Here is a 20,243-nt window from a genome sequence, read left to right on the forward strand (position 1 = left end):
AGCTGAATTTGCACCTAGGTGTGAAGACTGGGGGATTCTGGGAAACTGAGTTCAGTTCAGAGCCCATTTTGAAATCACAGTGAACGACTTCATCTGTGGGTCCCAACACAAATATCAAAATGTGCATGTAAGGGAGGCCTGACAAATCCAGTCTGCCTAGTGTAATTTATTTATTGAATCTAGCCCTGGATAGCCATCCACAACCAAATGAAGCTCTAGCGAAAGTTCAGATAAGAAGACTATCCATCTGCATGCTTTGGCCTGCCTCCCCACAAACTACGGCTTTTTTTGTGGACAATTTGTTGCTGGTCTTCATTTGGTATCGCTGATTCAAAGAGGTCGGAGGAAATTTCTTATAACCCTTCTTTTTTTGTAATATTTCCATATTGAGCCTGACCATATTTTGTGTTTGTGATACAAGACATGTTATATATAAAATATACCTAATATTTGGTGTGCCTGTGTAGTTCAAGCAGGTGGGTCTTGGACATAGCACCGCATGCACCAGGTTGGTTTAGTTTAGCCCCAAGAAACCATCATTTAAAAAAAAAAAATGTTTTTGTCTCTGGTCCTGGCTGTGATAGTCTTTATTTACACCCTCCTTCATTGATGTGACGTAAGCAACACTTGTCACAAACTCCAAGGCTGAATCCTGCCTGCAGGAGAACCAAGTGGGATGGAGGTGTGAGCACCTCCCACTGTTCCTCCCACTTTACTAATAGAGGCCCAGTTGAGGCCTTCCCCCTTTTCCTTTGTCTCCGGACTCTGTGTGTGTGTGCTGGTGGTGCTCACCTGAGTTTGCCATGCGTGTTTGACTTCATCTCATTGTAAGTAAATCTAAACTTATTTCAATGCATTAAGGTTAAAGGTCAATGTTTAAGTTTCAAGGCTTAGTATTTTAACATGCCTAGTTCAATGAGAATCATTTGGTTTGATGTGTTTATGGATGATGAACTTAAAAGATTGATTGTATTCTAATTTAATGGTATTTAGTTGTATTTATCAGGCATGAATTACTTTGTTTCCTTTCTTCCTTTTCTTCCTTTTAGAAGCATGGCACTCGGTGACAATTCAAACATTAAAACAAATAAACAGAGATTACAGGCAAAGCACTTCTTTGTCCTGGGGGGTGTTCCAGAAAGCAGGTTATGTGAAAACTCAGAGTTAGTTAACCCTGAGATGAGGGAAACTGGGTTTTCCGTTCCAGAAAGAGAGGTAACTGAAACTCTGGGTCAGTCACCATGGTAACAGTCTCTGTGAACATAACCTGCTCGCTGGCAGGTTAACTTGAAGAAACCCTGAGTTTCTACCCGTCTCCTCCCACATGAAGAACGCTGTTTGACATGGATTGTTTGTTCATTCCGAATCCGATTGACATCGAAGCACAACTTATTCGTAACACTTTACGTCGCGAGAGAATCTTCCGACCCAGATTGGATGTCCTGTCATTTCCAGAGGAATATCTGTTTGAACGTTACTGCTTTTCATCACACAGTATAATCTATCTTGAGAACATTCTCCGGCCACACATTACCAACCTCACACACCGCGGACGTGCATTCACATCACTGCAAATTGTATAGTGCATAGCGCTACGTTTTTTTGCAAACGGTAGTTTTCTGTACAACATCGGGGATGCAGAGCACATCGGAAAGGCAACAGTATGTAGAGCGGAGAGGAAAGTTACCCTCGCACTGAAACGCCTGTTACCAGTCATGGTGGTGTTCCCCGGACACAAACCTGTCAGAAACATCAAAGAGGAATTTCACAGGATTGCAGGTGACTGATCATTTTTTAAAATTATGATATACATCCTGCTGCGACCTCAGAGTGGGGTCAGTAATCAGCTGTCATTTTGCAGGGCTTCCAAATGTGATAGGATGCATAGATGGGACGCAAATTCCTATTGTTGCGCCTAGAGAAAATGAAGGGGACTATGTGAATAGAAAATCCTTTCACAGCATCAATGTCCAGGTATATAACCTACCATCTTAAAAAAATTTCTACATGAAAATGTATACAGTATAATACAACTAACTCATGTCATCCTCTGCACTGTGAAGATCATATGTGATGCAGCCTACATCATAACAAATGTAGATGCCAAGTGGCCCGGCTCTGTGCATGATTCCCGGATCTACCGGGAGTGTAGCCTGAGCAACAGATTTGCACGTGGTAAGGAAGCTAAAGCTTTGTACAAATGTTCTTTGTCTCCCCTTTTAATGCACTCAAATGTGTCCTCTATAATTTCAGGAGAGTTTGATGGCTACCTACTGGGGGATCGAGGCTATCTATGCCAGCCCTCTCTGTTGACCCCTTACCCTGACCCTGAGCCAGGGCCCCAACAACGTTTTAATGTGGCCCACTGCAGGACTAGAGCCCGGGTTGAGATGACCACTGGCATACTCAAATCCCGGTTCCAGTGCCTGCGTAAGCTCAGGGTCACCCCAGAGAGGGCATGAGACATCATTGTGGCCTGTGTTGTTCTCCATAATATTGCAACTATTAGAGCAGAGCAACACCCTGCCCTACAAATACATGACCCTGAGGATGACCACCCCATCCACCCTGCAGATGTCCGGGATGGAAGGGCTGTAAGGGACCTAATTTGCAGGAATTTTGATTAAAACAGTCAAATAAAGACAAATTCACATGTGACTTGGTTCTTCTTTATTCCCTATAAGTACAAAAGCAACAGTTAGGATTTGTAATATAGTTCCAACATATTCACCTATTTCACCAATGCACCCACCTCAACTGGCGTTCCAGTAATAGAATTTCAAGGTCTGTTTTTCTTATCGTTCGATCCAGATAGACCATTTCCTTTTCGGTTTTCTCAATAGTCCTCAAGAGGTGCACTTTATACAACTCCTTAACTGGTAACTGGGAAACATATGGACAACATTTAATTGCTCGAGTTCTACATACAGATTTAACATGGTATTGACCGAAAATCTCACTGTATCAAGCTGTGCTGTGGAAGTTGATGGACCCTCCTTGTGATGCCCAGCCATGTTCTGCTGAAGGACAAGAATGTGCTAGTTGTTTGTCCATTATCTATGCTCATCACTGCAGTGTAGGCTACATGTCAAACTATATTCCACTCGACAATGTAAAGGAATGTAGATGGGTAGACCACTGCCAGTAGCTATACATAATATTAAGACGCACTTCAGTAGGCCTCTCTGGATCTCTCCCTGTGGCAGCAGACAGTGTTTCGTCATCATCGTCACCACCATCATCCTCCTCCTCCTGTGATGCAGGAAAAGAAACTGTTTCAGATTACTTTGAACTACCATCTCAGCAAGATCTGAGTATGGAATACTTAGAGCTGCATGGTGTTCAACTGTTTCCGTCGGAGGCTGAACTAGGCAGATGACACCGTCCACAACTGTTGGGTAGGGGGAGGTTATATATATATATATATATATATATATATATATATATATATATATATATATATACAGTCATGGAAAAAATTATTAGACCACCCTTGTTTTCTTCAATTTCTTGTTCATTTTAATGCCTGGTACCACTAAAGGTACATTTGTTTGGACAAATATAATGATAACAACAAAAATAGCTCATAAGAGTTTAATTGAAGAGCTGATATCTAGCCATTTTCCATGGTTTTCTTGATAATAACCAAAATCACTTAAGTTCTTACATCAATAGCTATGGCACTGTACTGCCAAAAACAGTGCTTTTAGGCATTCCATGTTTTCTTTTCTGTCTCTTTTAGTCACATGATACACACAGGAGTTAGTACTTGATTGCATAACCATTGTTTTTGATGACTGCAGCCATGCGTCTTGGCATGCTCTCCACCAGCTTCTGACATTGTTCTGCTGTCACAGCAGCCCATTCCTGTTGCACAAATTCAAACAAATTTGCTTTGTTTTTGGGCTTGTGGTTCTCCATTTTGAGTTTGATGATTTTCCACAGGTTTTCCATTGGATTTAGATCTGGTGATTGAGCAGGCCAAGGCATGGTTCGAATGTTCTGGTTCTCCATCCAGGCTTTAACTGACCTTGCCGTGTGGCAAGGGGCATTGTCTTGTTGGAAAATCCAGTCATTCGAGGCAGGAAAGAGTTTTCCAGCTGATGGAAGAAGACTGTTTTCAAGAGTAGCCCTGTACATGACCTGGTTCATTCGCCCTTCACACAATTGCATTTGCCCTGTTCCACCCATACTGAAACAACCCCAGATCATCACTGATCCACCCCCATGTTTTACTGTAGGGGCAAGACAGTCTGGTTTGTAGGCTTCTCCAGGCCTCCTCCTAACCAGTAAGTTGGCTGGAGTGGGCATCAACTCAAAATTGGATTCATCACTGAAGAGAACCTTAGCCCATTCATTGACAGTCCAATCCTTGTGATCCCTAGCAAAGAGTAACCGGGTCTTCCGCTGCCTTTCGTTGATGAAGGGCTTCTTCCGTGCCCCGTGTGACTTCAGACCAGCTTCAAGAAGTCGGTTTCGAACTGTCCTTGCCGAACAAGTCACATTTCTCGACAGTGCCCACTCATTTTTAAGGTCCCTGGAGGTCTGACGACGATTCCTGACACAGGAACGGATGAGTGCACGGTCATCTCGTGGGGTAGAAAGACGTTTCCTGCCTCGACCAGCTAGCAATTTGGTAGTACCATGTTTGGCTTGTTTTTTCTTGGTGTAATGAACGGCTGTCTTGGAGATCTTCAGTTTTTTGGCTACCTGTCTCTCACTCATGCCACTTTCCAGCAGTGCCAAGATGGCTGCCTTTGTGGCTTCACATAATTCTTTTGTTTTAGGCATTATGTGAGAGCTGACAACTTCTGAGTTGTGCTACGGCTTGAATGTAAGCAGGAAACCACTCCAGGCCTTTGCATGTGCAGTGCTGCTTATGACATGAAATGGCCTCTTATATACCCTGGGAATACAATTCAGCTTAAGCATGTCAAATAGGACAAAGTATTATGTAATCAGCTGCATTTTTTGTCGTGTTCATTGTATTCTTCAGGTAATATACCTTTAGTGGTACCAGGAATTAAAATGAAAAAGAAATTGAAGAAAACAAGGGTGGTCTAATAATTTTTTCCATGACTGTATATATAAATAAAAATATAAATGACACAAGTGTATACTAGCATTTGATGTAAGCACTTGTGTCCTGGTGGGTGACAGGCTCAGATGAGCTTCCCCCGGGGATGCCTTCAGCCACCGGTCGGCCATAGTTTTGGCTGAGGGCCATCTCCTCAGCCTCCGTCAGAGGTGGTGGAGGTGGCCCTCCACCCATTTTTCGGGCCTCTGCCTTCTTTCTGTTGGCTGAGCAGAACTAATAAAGCTAATTTATTTATTTTAAGTTAGTTTTTTATTGAGTGTTCCTGTACACATCGTCACATTTTAAATGTAGCCTACTTATAAAATAAAAATGTGTAAACATTGTATCACGTTTTAATCTACTAAGTGGTGTATTAAGTGGGAGGACGTGTTAAAACAGAATTTGGTTAGGGGTTTACATTATTTGAAGTGGCCATTGAATTAATTTTACTTTAACAGCCTTAGTCAATTAAAAAATAATAATAATAATTAAAATCAAAGTGAGGTGCAATCGCCAAGCAAAACATGCCTTACCTTTTTGAATAATGTTTTTATATTTCAGTTTTAGCTGCTTCCAAGTCCTTTTTTCCCCCGTTGGATTGCACCTAAATGGAAATCAGATTTTATTCCTATTTACATTCATAACTAGGCCTATATGCTACGATCTTACAGTTAAATGTTATCCAATGGAATAGTTCAAACTTACGCGTAGACTCGGGCAGCAATTTCCTCCCATGCCCTTTCTCTCTCCTTCGCCGCTGCAGCTGTATTTGATTTTTGCCGAAATATGTGCTCATATTCTACGTAAAATAACTTGATCTCTTTTTGCCTGATGTCATGGTGACGATCGTGGTATCAGGGCTCCATTGACGATGGCTTTTTATAGTGGTTGTGCACGTGCGTAACTCGAGGTGAACATACTCAGAGTTGATTGAACTAATTCAGATCAGCCGTTCTGGAACTGGATACTCAGAGTTTCCCATCTCAGAGTAAGTCAACTCAGAGTTCAGGGATAGACTCAGAGTTTGTTGAACCTCCTGTCTGGAATACCCCCCATGTGGTTTGTGTGGCTCCAGTCTGAACCTTCACAACAACGCTGCTTCGCTTGCATGTGGTATATTCTGTTTATATTCAAAGGAAACGGTCTGACAAGTTAAGTTTCCTTTATTGATACCTCTCTTTGTTCTTTTATAAAACATATCATTATTATTTGCTTTTTACACAATAGATGTAAAGACAAGACTCCCAAGAGGAACATAATGAGAGCCCATGAAGGAGAGTGATGCAGAACCACGTCCATCAGGTCAACTGTGATACATTGATACATGTTTTTTCTCACAACAATTCAGCTGAGGGAAACTGGAGAACAGATGACAGAGGTGGCATTTTAAGTAGTAGTCTATATACTGTATGTGAATGCTGCAAATCAATGAGTTTTTCACAACAGATTCCACATAATATTTCACAATGAAGTCCTTATTTAGAAATGAACTGTTTCCGTCCACTGAACCACTAGAGGGCATGTTTTAAAGAAATGAATACCAAAAGTGTTGTAATGCAGTATCTTTAACAGGGCAAACAGGAGCAGCGGATCAAAACAAGGCTTTGTATTACACGCTACATAAACAGCTAATGAACTGCAACATAACCTGCACCAACTCGTTACTGATGAGTTTTCTCTTGTGTAATTAGGTCTAAGAAGTTAGTGACTCTGGTACATCATAAGAAGACAAGCACCACACCAAAACACCAGATTGCAAAATCTGTTTCTGATTTCATGTTTTGGTTTTGGCCTTTCTTTTTTTCTTTCCTTCCTATCTTAAGGATGCCAATACTACAGTTGTTGAGAGGGAGCTGGAACAAGTCATCCTTGGCATCTACAGCATCAATGTTGTGGAAGGTGATGCCACCACTCCTTCCGTCGATGTTGGAATCCTGAACGAGGGGTTTGAATTTTTGCTACAGGAGGGTACCCCCACGGGTCTCCAGCTGCACTTTGAGGAATAAGAAACTACAGCGGACTTCTCATCAGCATGAGGGTGAGTCAATAATGACTGAATCTCGTTTTAGAGTGAACTATTCCTTTAAATTTCTGCATGAGTTGGGAGACATCGCCTCTCTGTGTACTCTTAGTGGGTGTCATATATGCACTGAACCTCAGTTATCCTCAAGAACAGAAAGCCTTCTTTGAGGTACTTCTGAAACTCTTTGTCAACTGGATGCTTGCAGATTCTCAACCAAAGTACAGATGCTCAAGAACAAACTGTATCATTGGGCCAACTATTGCTGAATGTTGTGTGAAATATTGCTGCCCCAAAATTGTTTACACCAAGCTGCACCAAAAACAACTGCAAAGACGTTTGTCATACCATGTTGCATAAACTGACACTGTTAATAAAATAGTGTCAATTGCCTTGTCCGCGGGAACACTTTTTTTCGTTCCACTGTGATTTGCCCAGTACTGACTGCACCCAGAAGAGAAGCATGTGCATCTTCCATTTCTGTGTACATCTCACATTTTTCCCTTCAAATTGCTTAAATATAATGTTGGCAACTGCAAGTGTTTTATTAGATGGTTAGACCATAATACTGTATACTAGATATTCAGTTTACTGTTGTAGAGGCCTTCAAGTGTATCAATTTTCATCATTTGGTTTTAACTGTCCATAATGAGTCCAACAGTGTTATAGGAGCAAGGCAGACCAGTGGATTTACATCGCTGCTGAGTGATATCACTGGAGGCAATTTTTCAGATTATATGCAGCTTCCTCTGGAGCCACAAAAGGCTTTGTACTACCTTTTCACATATGCATACTCCCCACGACCTGTAAACACACTTTTTGCATATAACTGCTTGGTTTTATAATATCTGGCTTTAAGATAATATTCACATTTCAGAAACTGTAACCAGAGAACTTTTCTATTTTATTTAAAATGTAATTTTATGTCAATCAACTACTTGATTAAGTGACTAATAGTTGCAGTTGCAGTTATATGTAATAATCTGCCAAAAATGTTGCTGTATTGTTTGTTTTTGGACCATGTGCACCAAATTGTTAACTGCTGTGTTGGTGAATAAAGGAAATAAAAATACGTTGGGTGCGCCAAATTATTCTGTGGAACCTGGTAAGTAGTAAAAAAATAGGTTTGATGAAAACCTTATGTTTCAGTTGATTGAACTTAAATGTATTATTTTAAAACTACAGATAAGATATCTGTTGAAAGGAGAAATGCAAAGTATGAAGCCTTTAAGTATATTCATCAAGTCCATATAACACAACTGACTTCATTCAGATAAACTAAAAAATATTGTCTTGATCAAAAATTGTTTTTTTTTTTTTACAAAACAGTATGAGTCAAACCTACTGTGTGAGTCAATAAAGCCATAGTAAATAACTTCCAGGTCACACAATTTGAAGGAATTAAATATCAAAAACATATCCGGCCCATGGCCTGTTTTCTTCATTCCCTATTTGTGATCTGAGCATAAAATCAAAAGTACGTAAAACAAAGCGTTAGTTTTTGTTTATATCACATTCATTAACAAATTATGAAATTACATTTAATTTTCTGATTTTGGATTCTCAATTGAATATAAAAAAAAAAACATGATACACGGACCCTCAATTTAAAGTCATTGTGTTATTATAATACACATTCATTACATTAGATGACTTAAGGATAGAGGATAGAAACTTGGTCTGTTATTGTGTAAATTGTATTTTTTATCATTCTCGTGTTTATTTTAAAATATATTTAAAAAAAATATTTCCTTGGTTTGTATGTCTTTGTGTGTCTTTCCAAAAAAAATGTCTTCTGTCATCCAATGCTGATGCATTCACACTCTAGATATTGTCATCTTTATTAATAGTGTGAATGCTGATTCACTAGTTGTTGTGGTATTATTACTCAGTAGATGTGTAAGTAATGTGGTGTTCATTACTTAGTCCACCATGTCTTTTCCAACATTACATTTTATTTGCTTATGAGCTGCAGGACAACTAATAATAACTAAAAATACATACTGATAGATGAATATGTGAACAGCCTTCCACGTGATCACTTCACTTCCCACTGTTAACAGAAATCCAAACTGCTTGCTGCACACATCTGGCTCTGGCAGTTGTTGTAAAATGACATGTTGATGTGATATTGGTTTTATGTTGGTCAATGTTTTTTTTTTTTAATGATTGTGAACATCTGCAGGTGCCAAAGCACAAAAGGCATTGGTCATCAGCGCAAAGAAGGTGTTCAGTCAAATAACAATCAGAACAGGAGCAGGTAGTCTAACAAAAGTGACACTGAAAGAGCACACAAATTCTACCCATTTCAACATTATCAGTAAACTGTTCGTATTTATTTTACTGCTTACTTAAAGTTGTGCTGTACAAGGATTGTAACAAAATGGTGACAGATGTAGACCAAGACTGTTGACAGTAAAAGAAGTGACAGGAATTATTTACCTTAGAAAATGTGCCTTAGAAAGGTTTGTTGTTAGTTGTTTGTAGCTGAGAAATGCATGTGCATGTCAGAGTTCATGATATGTAAACTTACATTTTAATCCTTTAGAAGCCCATTAAAGCAAAAATAGTAAAAGAGCAGAAGACACATTTGTGTTGATCAGTAATCAAATTGCGAGTCAGGGTTTGAGAGTACAGGAACAGAGCTGTTTGTGCAGAACACATTTTGAAATGTATGTTTTCTGGATGATAGAGTTGAGCTGGGAGCAATTACTTTGATCAGTTCATAATTGACAACTCTGCAATACTGGTATTTAAAATGACTTCAGTTTTGCATGAAAAATGTTTCATGCTTATCTGACACTGTATTTACCATAAAGTAAACAACAGTGAAGCATACTACAAGGAACTTTTAATTGGTTATGAAACAACTCAATTTAATGCGGATGCCTCTATGTGACCTACAGAAGCAAACAAGACCATCAGTGAGAGGATTTCTATATACATTTTCTTAATGCCTGCCACTGGGTCGCATTCTGATAATCAAAACAATTTGTTATGGCGAAGTGCTGAGGACTGAGGAATTGAGGGGCCTCACTGCCTCACACTTCATAGAAGCTGCTTGGTAGTCTGGTGGTATAGCAGCAGATACTTGCCCTTGCTACTGAGCTGAGCTGTCTTATTGTCCTATTTTTTATGGACACATTATTAGGGATCGTTAATTCTTTACTTTTATCTTAACAAAATTAAGATTTTTCAACAACTGAATCTGTAAACTGTAGGATAGCATGTTACCTAGGTGTCTAAAAGATGACATTACTTAAACCTTTTACTTTGTTTCACCATCTTCATATTACACTCATTAATCTTACAGTACTTAGCCACAAATAGATACATTACTTCATAACTATGCATCCTGCAAATAGCTGTTTAAAAAAGAAAACAGTGTTAAAAATGCTTTCTTTCATTATATATCTATTTGTAATCTGTATGACAGGAGGTTGTGGTGATCATACCGTTATTGTCCACAGAACAGCATCAACAAAAAGTTAAAGTTCCTTGTAGCTCCTTATACTTTGTGTTTTCTGTTGAAATCAACATTTCCATAACAAAACTTTAGGAGAATTTGATCAGATGCTGCCAATTTATGATAATTCCACGACCTGGTCAAACAAAACGTGTTGAAATTCAGCTCCAGAGGGCACAGTAGTGAATACCTATCAAGTACTGCAAGTGTTGCCTTCAGGTGGTATCCTTCATAAGTAAGATGTGGCAGAAAAATCTATTTCCATTTGATAAAATCATCATAAAATCAGCATATCAGCACAATTGCTGTGTTAAGTCTTAAGCCAACCAAAGCATATGAGCAAACAGCTAGAGCTGAAGCTAGCTTGATGGATCAAAACTTTTTCTAATTTGTTGTTCATTTTTCAATAGATGTGCCAGTAATAAGCTTCCACATAATTCTCATCCTCCACATCATCAGATCTGAAATCTTGCCCTTTGTCTTTTTAGTCGACAGTGTAAACATTGCTTAGCCATGACAGAGGTCAATCTCTAATCTCAAATGCCTCTATTTACACCGTTCAGCCACCACATTAGAACCACAAACAGGTGAAGTGAATAACAGATGATCTCGTTACAATGTAATGAGTTGGTGAGAAACCTTGGGTCCTGGAATTAATGCAGATGACACTTTGATAGCCAACATCCAACCAAAGACCACTGCAGACAATGTACACTCATCAAAGACAGTGCCCCCACCAGCAGGACTGTCCAATCTGCAACAATGTAAGAACTGCTCAGGAATGGCTCAAGAAAATGTGAAAAATAGCTCGACTTGGCCTCCAAATTCACCAGATCCCAATCTCGTCGAGTATATGATCCATTGAGGCCCCACCAGGACCTGTTGCCAATGCCTTGTTGTCAGACATCTCAGGACACCCTCAGAGGTACTGTGTTGGGCCCCTGTGGATCGGACATTTGGGTGCGTGTTGCATATGAAAGTGGCATCCAGATGAATGCCAGGAGCATTCATAGCAGAGCATTGCAGTGTAAAAAGATGATCAGCATTTTTCACTTCACATGTCAGTGGTTTTAGTGTTGTGGATGATTGGCATACATCATACTCTGTATTTCCACATTCAGGACAATGACAGTAAATATAACATATCACCAATGTTTATCCCCATATTCTTAATGATGGACCCAACAGCAGTACAAGTTGACACACATTTGCACAGAGAAAAATCTTGCGCATTCTGAAGATTTAAAAACTTTAAGTCAGTCTTAATGACATTAATGGTGGTGTGTGTTCAATGTGTAATAGATTATTTCACTCAGGCTTCTGACATCTTGGAAATAATAATAATCATATTAATAAAAAAAAAAAACAGTAATCAATGCATATGCTAATTCAGGCCCAAATTCGAAGCAAGTTCCATAAAACAGAATCCTTTGAAAAATGTCTCTTCAATAAATAAATCACGTAAATAAGACACAAATTAACTTAATTAAATAAATAGATAAATACATAAATAAATAAATAAATAAATAAATAAATAAATATATTATGTACAAAGAAGAGATTCAGAACAACCTAAACTACAACTAAAATGACCATTCATGAAACAAAAACACAGACCAACTAACAACATGCATGGTCTGCCATATCCATACAGTACACACTCAGTCTGTTTAGTGAAGTCAGTGATCAGCTACAGGCAACCAGCCACATTTTATGCGCTGCTGCAGATGCATTTGGCACAATGTAATACTGACTGACACTGATCCAAGACCCTTCAGTTGGCAGTCAGCACATCTAAGGACACACAACAGGCAAAAAGCAGCTCACTGTTTGGCCCATTAATTTCCTTTTAATATCAGAGAATTGTGGGAAAGAAACACAACTAATTTATTTCCATGTTAAATAATTACTTTGGTTTATGGGAAACTTTACTATTTTTCCTTCTGACTCATAGTCGCATGCGCTCGCAGATGCCTTTTTGTATCAGTTTGGCAGTACAAATGCATGTTTAATGCATAGCTCAGCCTAGCTTAGCTCAGTTTATGGATGTGTGTGGAAATCTGAGGTGTAAGAAAAAAAGGTCTCTTACAACTTTTTTTGAGTTTCTTAATAATTTCACCATTCATATGGCCCCAAAGCATTTAATCAGAATCTAACTTTTTTAACATATGCAAAATGTCTCTGCCTGCTGTGAAATGCCTAATCTGCCCAAAATATAACAGCCAGAAGAATATGTTCTTTCCAACTTCACGAAGAAAATTAAATTCATTCATCCGTTCATGCATTTGCTCCGCCTGTTAATGTAGTTTTCAAATGGACCCACATTGTGTCCTGGGAACAATATTTGCGGCTCTAGTTCTGTGGATTCCGGCTTTGCTCATCTTTTCAAAAATGTGTTTGAACACCTCATTGTTTCGAGCTTTTCGACCATCAAGGTGTCCAATCCTCAAATCTTTTAAGATCTCTAACAAGAAACTTGTATTGGCCATAGACCAACTCTGTTCTGCTACTGCCATGTTTCTGTCACCTAATGTTAGTCCCACATGAGGCAAACATGCACAGAAAGAACAAAGCAATTATTCCAATCAGAGAATACTTTCCTATTGAACAGGTTACACCACCCCTCTCCATCTGATTAAAAATTCATTCAGATTTGGCCGGATTGGATCAGTCTCCTGAGTGATGGGTACATGAGCCAATTTTATCCTGATTGAGCTATTATTATGATTATTATGTAAACACAGCTAGTGTTTCTGTACACCTGTGTTTGCCTTTAACCCTGGATAGGCAGGTTTCCCCTTGACGCCCCAATAAAAGGGGACTAGACAGGTCTTGAAGGCCACTGCTAAATGCTGTTTACTATTAGCTAAAAAAACATTCAAGTCAATTGTTGTTTCATCCAATATGTCCTATCTATCTAAATCTTAAATCGAAATTTAGAGTTAGATTAGCCAGCAATTGCAGGGCTGAGGACTAAGGCGCTGTTACGTGATTTCATTCACATCAATTAGTTGAGCTAAGCAAGGCTAAACATGATTTCAAACAGAAAAAGGCCTTCATAACTTTCTTAAACTCTGGTTTTGGAGAAAAATCTGTAAAATTTCCACAAACTACCCAGTGAGCAAAAAGTGGTCTAGATCACGTCTTTTAGACATCATTTATGGACATCCAAGACGTCTAAAAGACGTTCTCTGGGGAGCCAGAATGAAAGCTTTTTATACGTCTTTTCTGGACATTTGTCAACTAATTCTGGCTGTCCGTGGACGTCCAGATCATAGCCAGTATGAACGTCTATTCTCAACTAATCCTGGCTGCCAATGGATGTCCAGATCATGGCCTGGCCCGACGGACATGATATCAACCTGTTTTGGACGTCCACAGACGTTGCCTGCTCAGTGGGTAAATTATGTTTTAAAAATTGCCACATTACAAGGGCCCTGGCCTGTAATGGGCCTTACCAGAACTGCTCTAGCATTAAATACTGAAATCCCCTATTCTCCCTTTTCAAATTTGACGTAACCTTACCTTAGCCAAGGGGGTCACAAAATTAAATTGCAGCTTTAGGACCACACAAGTTCAGATTTACACACTAGTCAACATGTGTTTCTATTAATATGATGGAAAGAAGAAGAAGAAGACTTAAATTCCAAAACCAAATGTCCCCTAATTTAGACAAAGCTACCTCGCCACCACCTGGCTTGCATTCTCCCTCTGCTGATGTTATTAAAGTTATTTATTAGTTTGAGTCCAGAAATATAAAGTCATCACTGTCAGTTTGAGCCCCATAGTTGCCTCATTTTCTAATCTTGATGCTATCATATTCCTCATTTGAGAGTAATGCATTGTATCCCCAGCAGAAACTCTTAAGCATAAAAGTCAAATGCTTTCTGCACACTCTGCTTTCCATTCGACTGACTTGTTCATGGTGCACTGCCTCAGCGATACATCACCCTTTTACAAACACAACATTCACAGTTTACAACAGCTTATCATCCACATCTGTAAATTAAATCACCAAGAAATGAAGAAGAGAGGGGGAAATGTGAAACGATGAGCCAATCAACTCCAACACTGTAAACTGTTATTTTCTTGAATTTTTTAAGACACAGAGATGGAAAAACGTGGTGGTATCTCAAAAAGACAGGAACCTGTGAGTCCATGACACACACTTCACACAGAGAGGAAGGGAGAAGAAGTGAGAGTGAAGTCCCATCCCTGTCATTTGCTTCCTGACCTGTATCTTTAGTTCTCTCTGATTCCTGTTTCTCCAGCTGGCGTATGGTGTCTCTCTAAACAAGAGAAAAGTTGACCTTTGAAATTTTCTGAGAAAAAAAATAACAGCAGTTATATTACACATCGTGGTGGCAATAGAAACGTCAGTAATCATGGTCGTCAGGACTTACATGTGTTCACTTACCATATACAGTATGTGTGTGAGTGTGTTTACAGTGCATGAGCACATGTGTAAATTCCACCATATCAGCTCAAACACAAAAGTCTTTATTTCGCTTTTCCTAACTCCTCTATGCTGTGCCTGGATCTTCAGTCTCCATTCAGCTCTTCAAAACTAATCATCAACGTCTTTAGAGAAGCTCTCCTCTGTAACAAAAGCCTTGTGTTGATTCTGAAAAAGAAACTTGCTGTCAGACAAGACGTCACATCAAGCTCTTCACTCCAGCTTCATCTCAAATGCCATCCCATCATCCTGTGGTCTGGCATCTACCATCATCTGTCTTCCCGCCTCTTTGTCTGCCTATGGGTCAGTCTACTCAATGGGGTGTGGAGGAAGACGGGCGAGTGAGGGGGACAGGTAATGAGGAATGGTGTGGTACAGTAGGAGCAGTTCAGTCTCCTGGCTAGCATTTGAGAAAAGAATGAGGAAGAGGAAGGAGGACGAAGGTAGAAGTATGGCGATCAATCGGTCGGTCGGTCAGTAGGTAGTTGGGATGGGTCAGTGGTCTTATTCGATGACCATGCAGCGGGGCAGGTGCTGGGAGTAGTATTTGAAGAGCTCTGCAGTGGCCCCAGGGCAGTTGGTCAGCTCCAGCTCCTCCAGCTCCTGCAGCTGGATGAGGCCTGACAGACCGGTGGTGGTCAGCAGGGGACAGCCTGCAGGTACACAGCAGAAGGGACAACATTCATCTGTGGGCTGAGTAAGAAGGGTGCTGATCCAGCCAAGTTTATCTGCAGTGGATCTGCTTCTACTCACAACTATTAAATTACTTATTTTCTCAATTAATTAATTGATCTTTGCTTTATAAAATGTCAGTGAATTGTGAAAAATACACTTCTTTTGACACATCAGCAGTCCAGATATTCAGTATACTGATTAGACAAACAACAGCAGCAAATCCTCACAGTATGAAAATGCAATTAGAAAACGTTTCTTCTATTTTGTCGATTTGCTAATTACTTACAATTTTCAGCTCTAAAGTGTATCCACCATCTACAAGAAAATATTTGCATATTTGCATATTTGCCATCTATTGGTCAGTTTTCTAATACAAAATGCTAAAGTGATCCACTTGCCAGAAGTGCAGGCACTAGATGGCACTATAGGGCTCCAGAAATATTGTATAAAGAGCAAATTTATAGACCCGCTACAATTTTACAAGACCTGATAAACAAATATGTATGTATATATATATATATATATATATATATATATATAAACAGAATTTTGTGCTTCACCTCTTATTGATTAAATTAATTCTAAATGTTTGCACAGGGGCCACATTTCCTGCAATAGTATGTTTGTTGTTGAGCTCCTTGATTGGCATGGGCTGTCAACGTCTCATTGTAGGATCAACATTATTGACTAACTGAGTTCTATGGATTAATTTCAAGGCACATCAGTTACTGCAGCACTAGATTTAATTAACCTACACACACACTTACATTATTTTATGAGTCTAGTTGCTCTTTACCACACATAAACTGCATGTTATTGTTTACTTACAATGTATTACTCATTACGCAATGCATGCAAGAACAATACATGTTTTTATATTTAAAAGATTAATTATATACATATTATTATATTCAACCCTTGTCTTAGTGTAAATGGAATACAGGAAGGTCAGGTATCCTTTCATAAGTAGTAATGACTTGTGGGGAAAGATAAATCATACCTGCAAGAGACAGTAGACGAAGACTCCTCATTCCAAACAAATGCTGCAGTCCAAAGTCTTGCACCTGCAACCACACACACACACAAACACACACACACACACACACACAGTATTTTAACGGAAGACCACAACATCACTGTTTGAATAAATCATTAAAGCATTACATTTTTTTGCAATGACCATCTTTAGCAGTCCAAATAAAGTTCCCATGACAGGGCTGGTGAAATTTGTATCAATATACTCTCTAGTATCAATATACTATTACCAGCCTCAACAGCTCTGGCTAATGCTTTCACTGTGTGTGTGTGTGTGTGTGTGTGTGTGTGTGTGTGTATGTGTCGTGTGTGTTACCTGACAGCACCAGCGCAGGTAGAGGTTCCTTAATGATGACATGGTGGACAAGTAGCCCAAGCCAGTGTCCGTGATCCGAACACACCTAAAAGTGGACACAATGCACAACAATACACTTGAATGCATTAGATTTTTCCTCATTGCAATGAGAAACACTGGTGCGAGCAAAGCATTCTCACACTCACTCTTTTAATAAACTGCCATTCACAGTATGTACAGTACTTTCTATTTGCATAGTTGCTAACATTAATGTCAATATCAACATCCTCCCAGTGGGCAAATTTATAATCTACTGTATATGTACACACCTGCTCATACAAATATCAGAATAGCCAATGCAGCAATCCAAAGGATAAAACCATGCCAACATCGTGAAGAGTTTCAGCTGTTGCGACCTGATATCGCTGTTTTGGTGTTGTTACTGGAACATCATAATTAATGCTGCTCCAGAACAATAAATGCAACTGTTACAACTGTACTTTTATAGGTGTTAGTATCATTAATATTCATATTTCAATTATCTGTTATTATTGTGGTGGTTGCTGTATATCATTTCCTAAACTTAACCAGCATTTTTGTTGCCTGTCACAGTCTGGCTCATAAACTGGACAAGATAGGAGGACACATGAGGGGTTGTGGAATAACAATGAATAATTTATTTACAGAATAGACGATTTACAAAATTGTAGATCTACAAACTAAGGAAAATGAGGCATAATACAATAATCAAGAAGCCCCAGCCAGCATCTGGCCTGCGATCAGGCAGGCACAAAGTGGGATGCAGGCATCAGGGTAGAGAGAGGGAGAAGACTGGCAGCTCCTCAGATTTAAACGGTTAGGCTACACTGGGCCCTTGGTGCAAGCCAATCAGCAGCCAGCCCTGCTTCCTCTCTGGACTCGGCCTGAAACTAAAACAATAGAGAGACACCTAGTGCCCTGGTGGAACTCTGCACCTCCATGACGGAGCAGGAACACGGGCACCCCTCTAGGGCCGTGACATGCCTAAACCTTAGTCTGTCTCAGTGGATGTAGACTGTGGGTATAAACCTGCCACTGGGCACCTATTACAGGCCCTCCCTTCCAGGTCTAAGGACAGAGGATTGTCACTGTGGAGATTGTAAAGCCCACAGAGGCAGTGTGCTTGTGATTTTGGGCTGTATAAATAAAATTGACTTGACTTGACAATATTTGTGTTAGCCTACTGTTTTATTTAAAGTTACTTTAACATCAGCCGAGTCGCAAATGGTATGAACAAGCTAGCAGTTCTTACCTTGTCTTTTGCAGGGATTAAGCCCATGCCAGGGCTTGCCTCACCAAGGGCTAAACAAGTTTACCCCAACACTGTTTTGCAGGGGTACTCTCAATGCTTCCTGGATTAAGCTCTACTCAAGATGATTGTGATTGTAGTTTAAATAAATACAAATAAGCTAGAGTTTGTCCTATATACCAGAATGATATATTGGTGTGAAAAAAGGTCTGGCTGTACCAATCAAGTCAGAAAGCTCTGACATCACAACAAGGTGACTGTTCAGTTGTGTCTTGATGGTCCTAGAAAAACATTATCATGATGTTCTCGGAAAAACATCAACATGATGATGTTCAGACTGTCAGAGGAGAATTGCTAGAATGAACAGGAGGGCGACAATAATTCAAATGACTACATGATACAGCAGAGGTATGTGGAAGAGCGTCTCTGTGCCTACACACTTCAGTCTTTGAAGTAGATGGGCTACATCAAGTGACAGGGTCTAAATGGATCTGTCAAGTCTTGCGTTAACAAAACAGATCTTATTATTTAACAAAAAGGTCTATCTCTGCAGTAATCATTTCCATAACATTGCCGGACACAAAATATTAACTTCAGTTATAACTCATTTCCCACCTGCCCAAACCTGTGATTACTTTCTTGTAAACCCAAACCGACCCAACCCAAGGGTCAGTTTGTGGGTCCCGCGGGTTATGGGCAACCGAGTCATCACTACTAACTATGATCTGGAGTTGGTCCCATGGTGTATATGCTGCCCATTGCTCCCTTGGGATGGAGCAGGAGTTAAATGCAGAGTGCCAGTTTCACCAAGTTGTACATTGTATGGTATGTGATATAAATAAAGATTATTTTAGATTCTTCTATTAGAGCTCATCCTGCTTGCTTCATTACATATTTTGTTGGAGAGTCCAAAATATATGACTACTCGGCTACAATTAATTCTAAAGCCAGATACCTTCTTACTCTTATACACTTTTCGCCCGCTAACACCCACTAACATCTGGCTTTTGTCTTTAATGTCAATGGCCGCGTTTCCCAGATTCGTTAAGAAGCTCTTAAGTGCTAAGATCTTCTTAGGAGCGCTCTTAAGAACGCTGTGAAAGAAGGATGTGTTTCCCAGAGTCGCTCTTAGCTTAAGAAGATCTTTCACTAAGAAGGAAATGTAAGATCGAGCTGACCCACTCTTAACAGCCTTCTTAGTGACCGAATGCTCAGTGATCAAGCCGCGTCAGGGAAATTTATATCATCCACTTTGCGAAATAATAAAACAATGCTCAGTGTTGAAATGCGCTCATAGCTGCGGACCACTGGCGCAAGAAAAAAAAATAGAAAATGGTAGATGAAAAAAAAACCTTTTTATTGAATTACACGTTTAAGTTTTCCACAACATCTGCATATATGAGTTTATAGTACTACACATAAAAATACAACAACCCTGTGGCATTTCACAGATATCAAGGGAACAGATGTATTAAACTCAGCTGAACCTCATCCAGAGAGGCTTCACCTGCTACTCTACAGTATATAAATGCGTTGCCAAAGTCCGCGCGTGTGAGAAACCATGGCTGCGATACAGCACATTCTCCCTGCGAACCAACAGCGTCGCCGTGCGCGAAGCCAGACGGTTTACATAAATGCATACGTGCGTCAGCACTTCTCCCCACTGGACGTGCTGTCAGACCGGGCTGTCCAGGCAAAGTACCGGCTGCCCCGTGCGGAGATCCAACGGCTGATCACTCTGTGCTGCACCTCCGGGCTGAGGCCAAAATTGCAGCGGGTTGCTCTCTGGATGTGTGGAGACACCAGAGTGATCAGCCGTTGGATCTCTTTGCCTGGACAGCCCGGTCTGACAGCACACACACACACACACACACACACACACACACACACACACACATAAAGAGGTGGGTGATCGATTTGCCTGGCATCGA

General features: G+C 39.9%; 1 protein-coding gene across 2 annotated transcripts in view; it reads right to left on the reverse strand.

Annotated features, from left to right (window-relative positions):
* Positions 1-9,032: 9,032 nt before the first annotated feature.
* Positions 9,033-20,243, reverse strand: part of fbxl16 (F-box and leucine-rich repeat protein 16) — a 39,920-nt gene continuing 28,709 nt past the window's right edge. The window contains exons 5-8 of one of the 2 annotated variants that reach the window (XR_014623818.1): positions 17,046-17,130; positions 16,695-16,758; positions 14,981-15,672; positions 9,033-14,885 (exon numbers count right to left, since the gene is read on the reverse strand). Coding sequence is in view for 1 of the 2 variants with exons in the window: in XM_084370375.1 (XP_084226501.1) it covers positions 15,524-15,672; positions 16,695-16,758; positions 17,046-17,130 (298 nt within the window). In the remaining variant the exon portion in view is untranslated. Of the gene's footprint in view, positions 15,673-16,694; positions 16,759-17,045; positions 17,131-20,243 lie in introns of both variants that reach the window. The other variant, XM_084370375.1, reaches the window with a different exon arrangement.

Source organism: Pagrus pagrus (assembly GCF_965226575.1).
Source record: "Pagrus pagrus genome assembly, chromosome: 13".
Classification (NCBI taxonomy): domain Eukaryota; kingdom Metazoa; phylum Chordata; class Actinopteri; order Spariformes; family Sparidae; genus Pagrus; species Pagrus pagrus.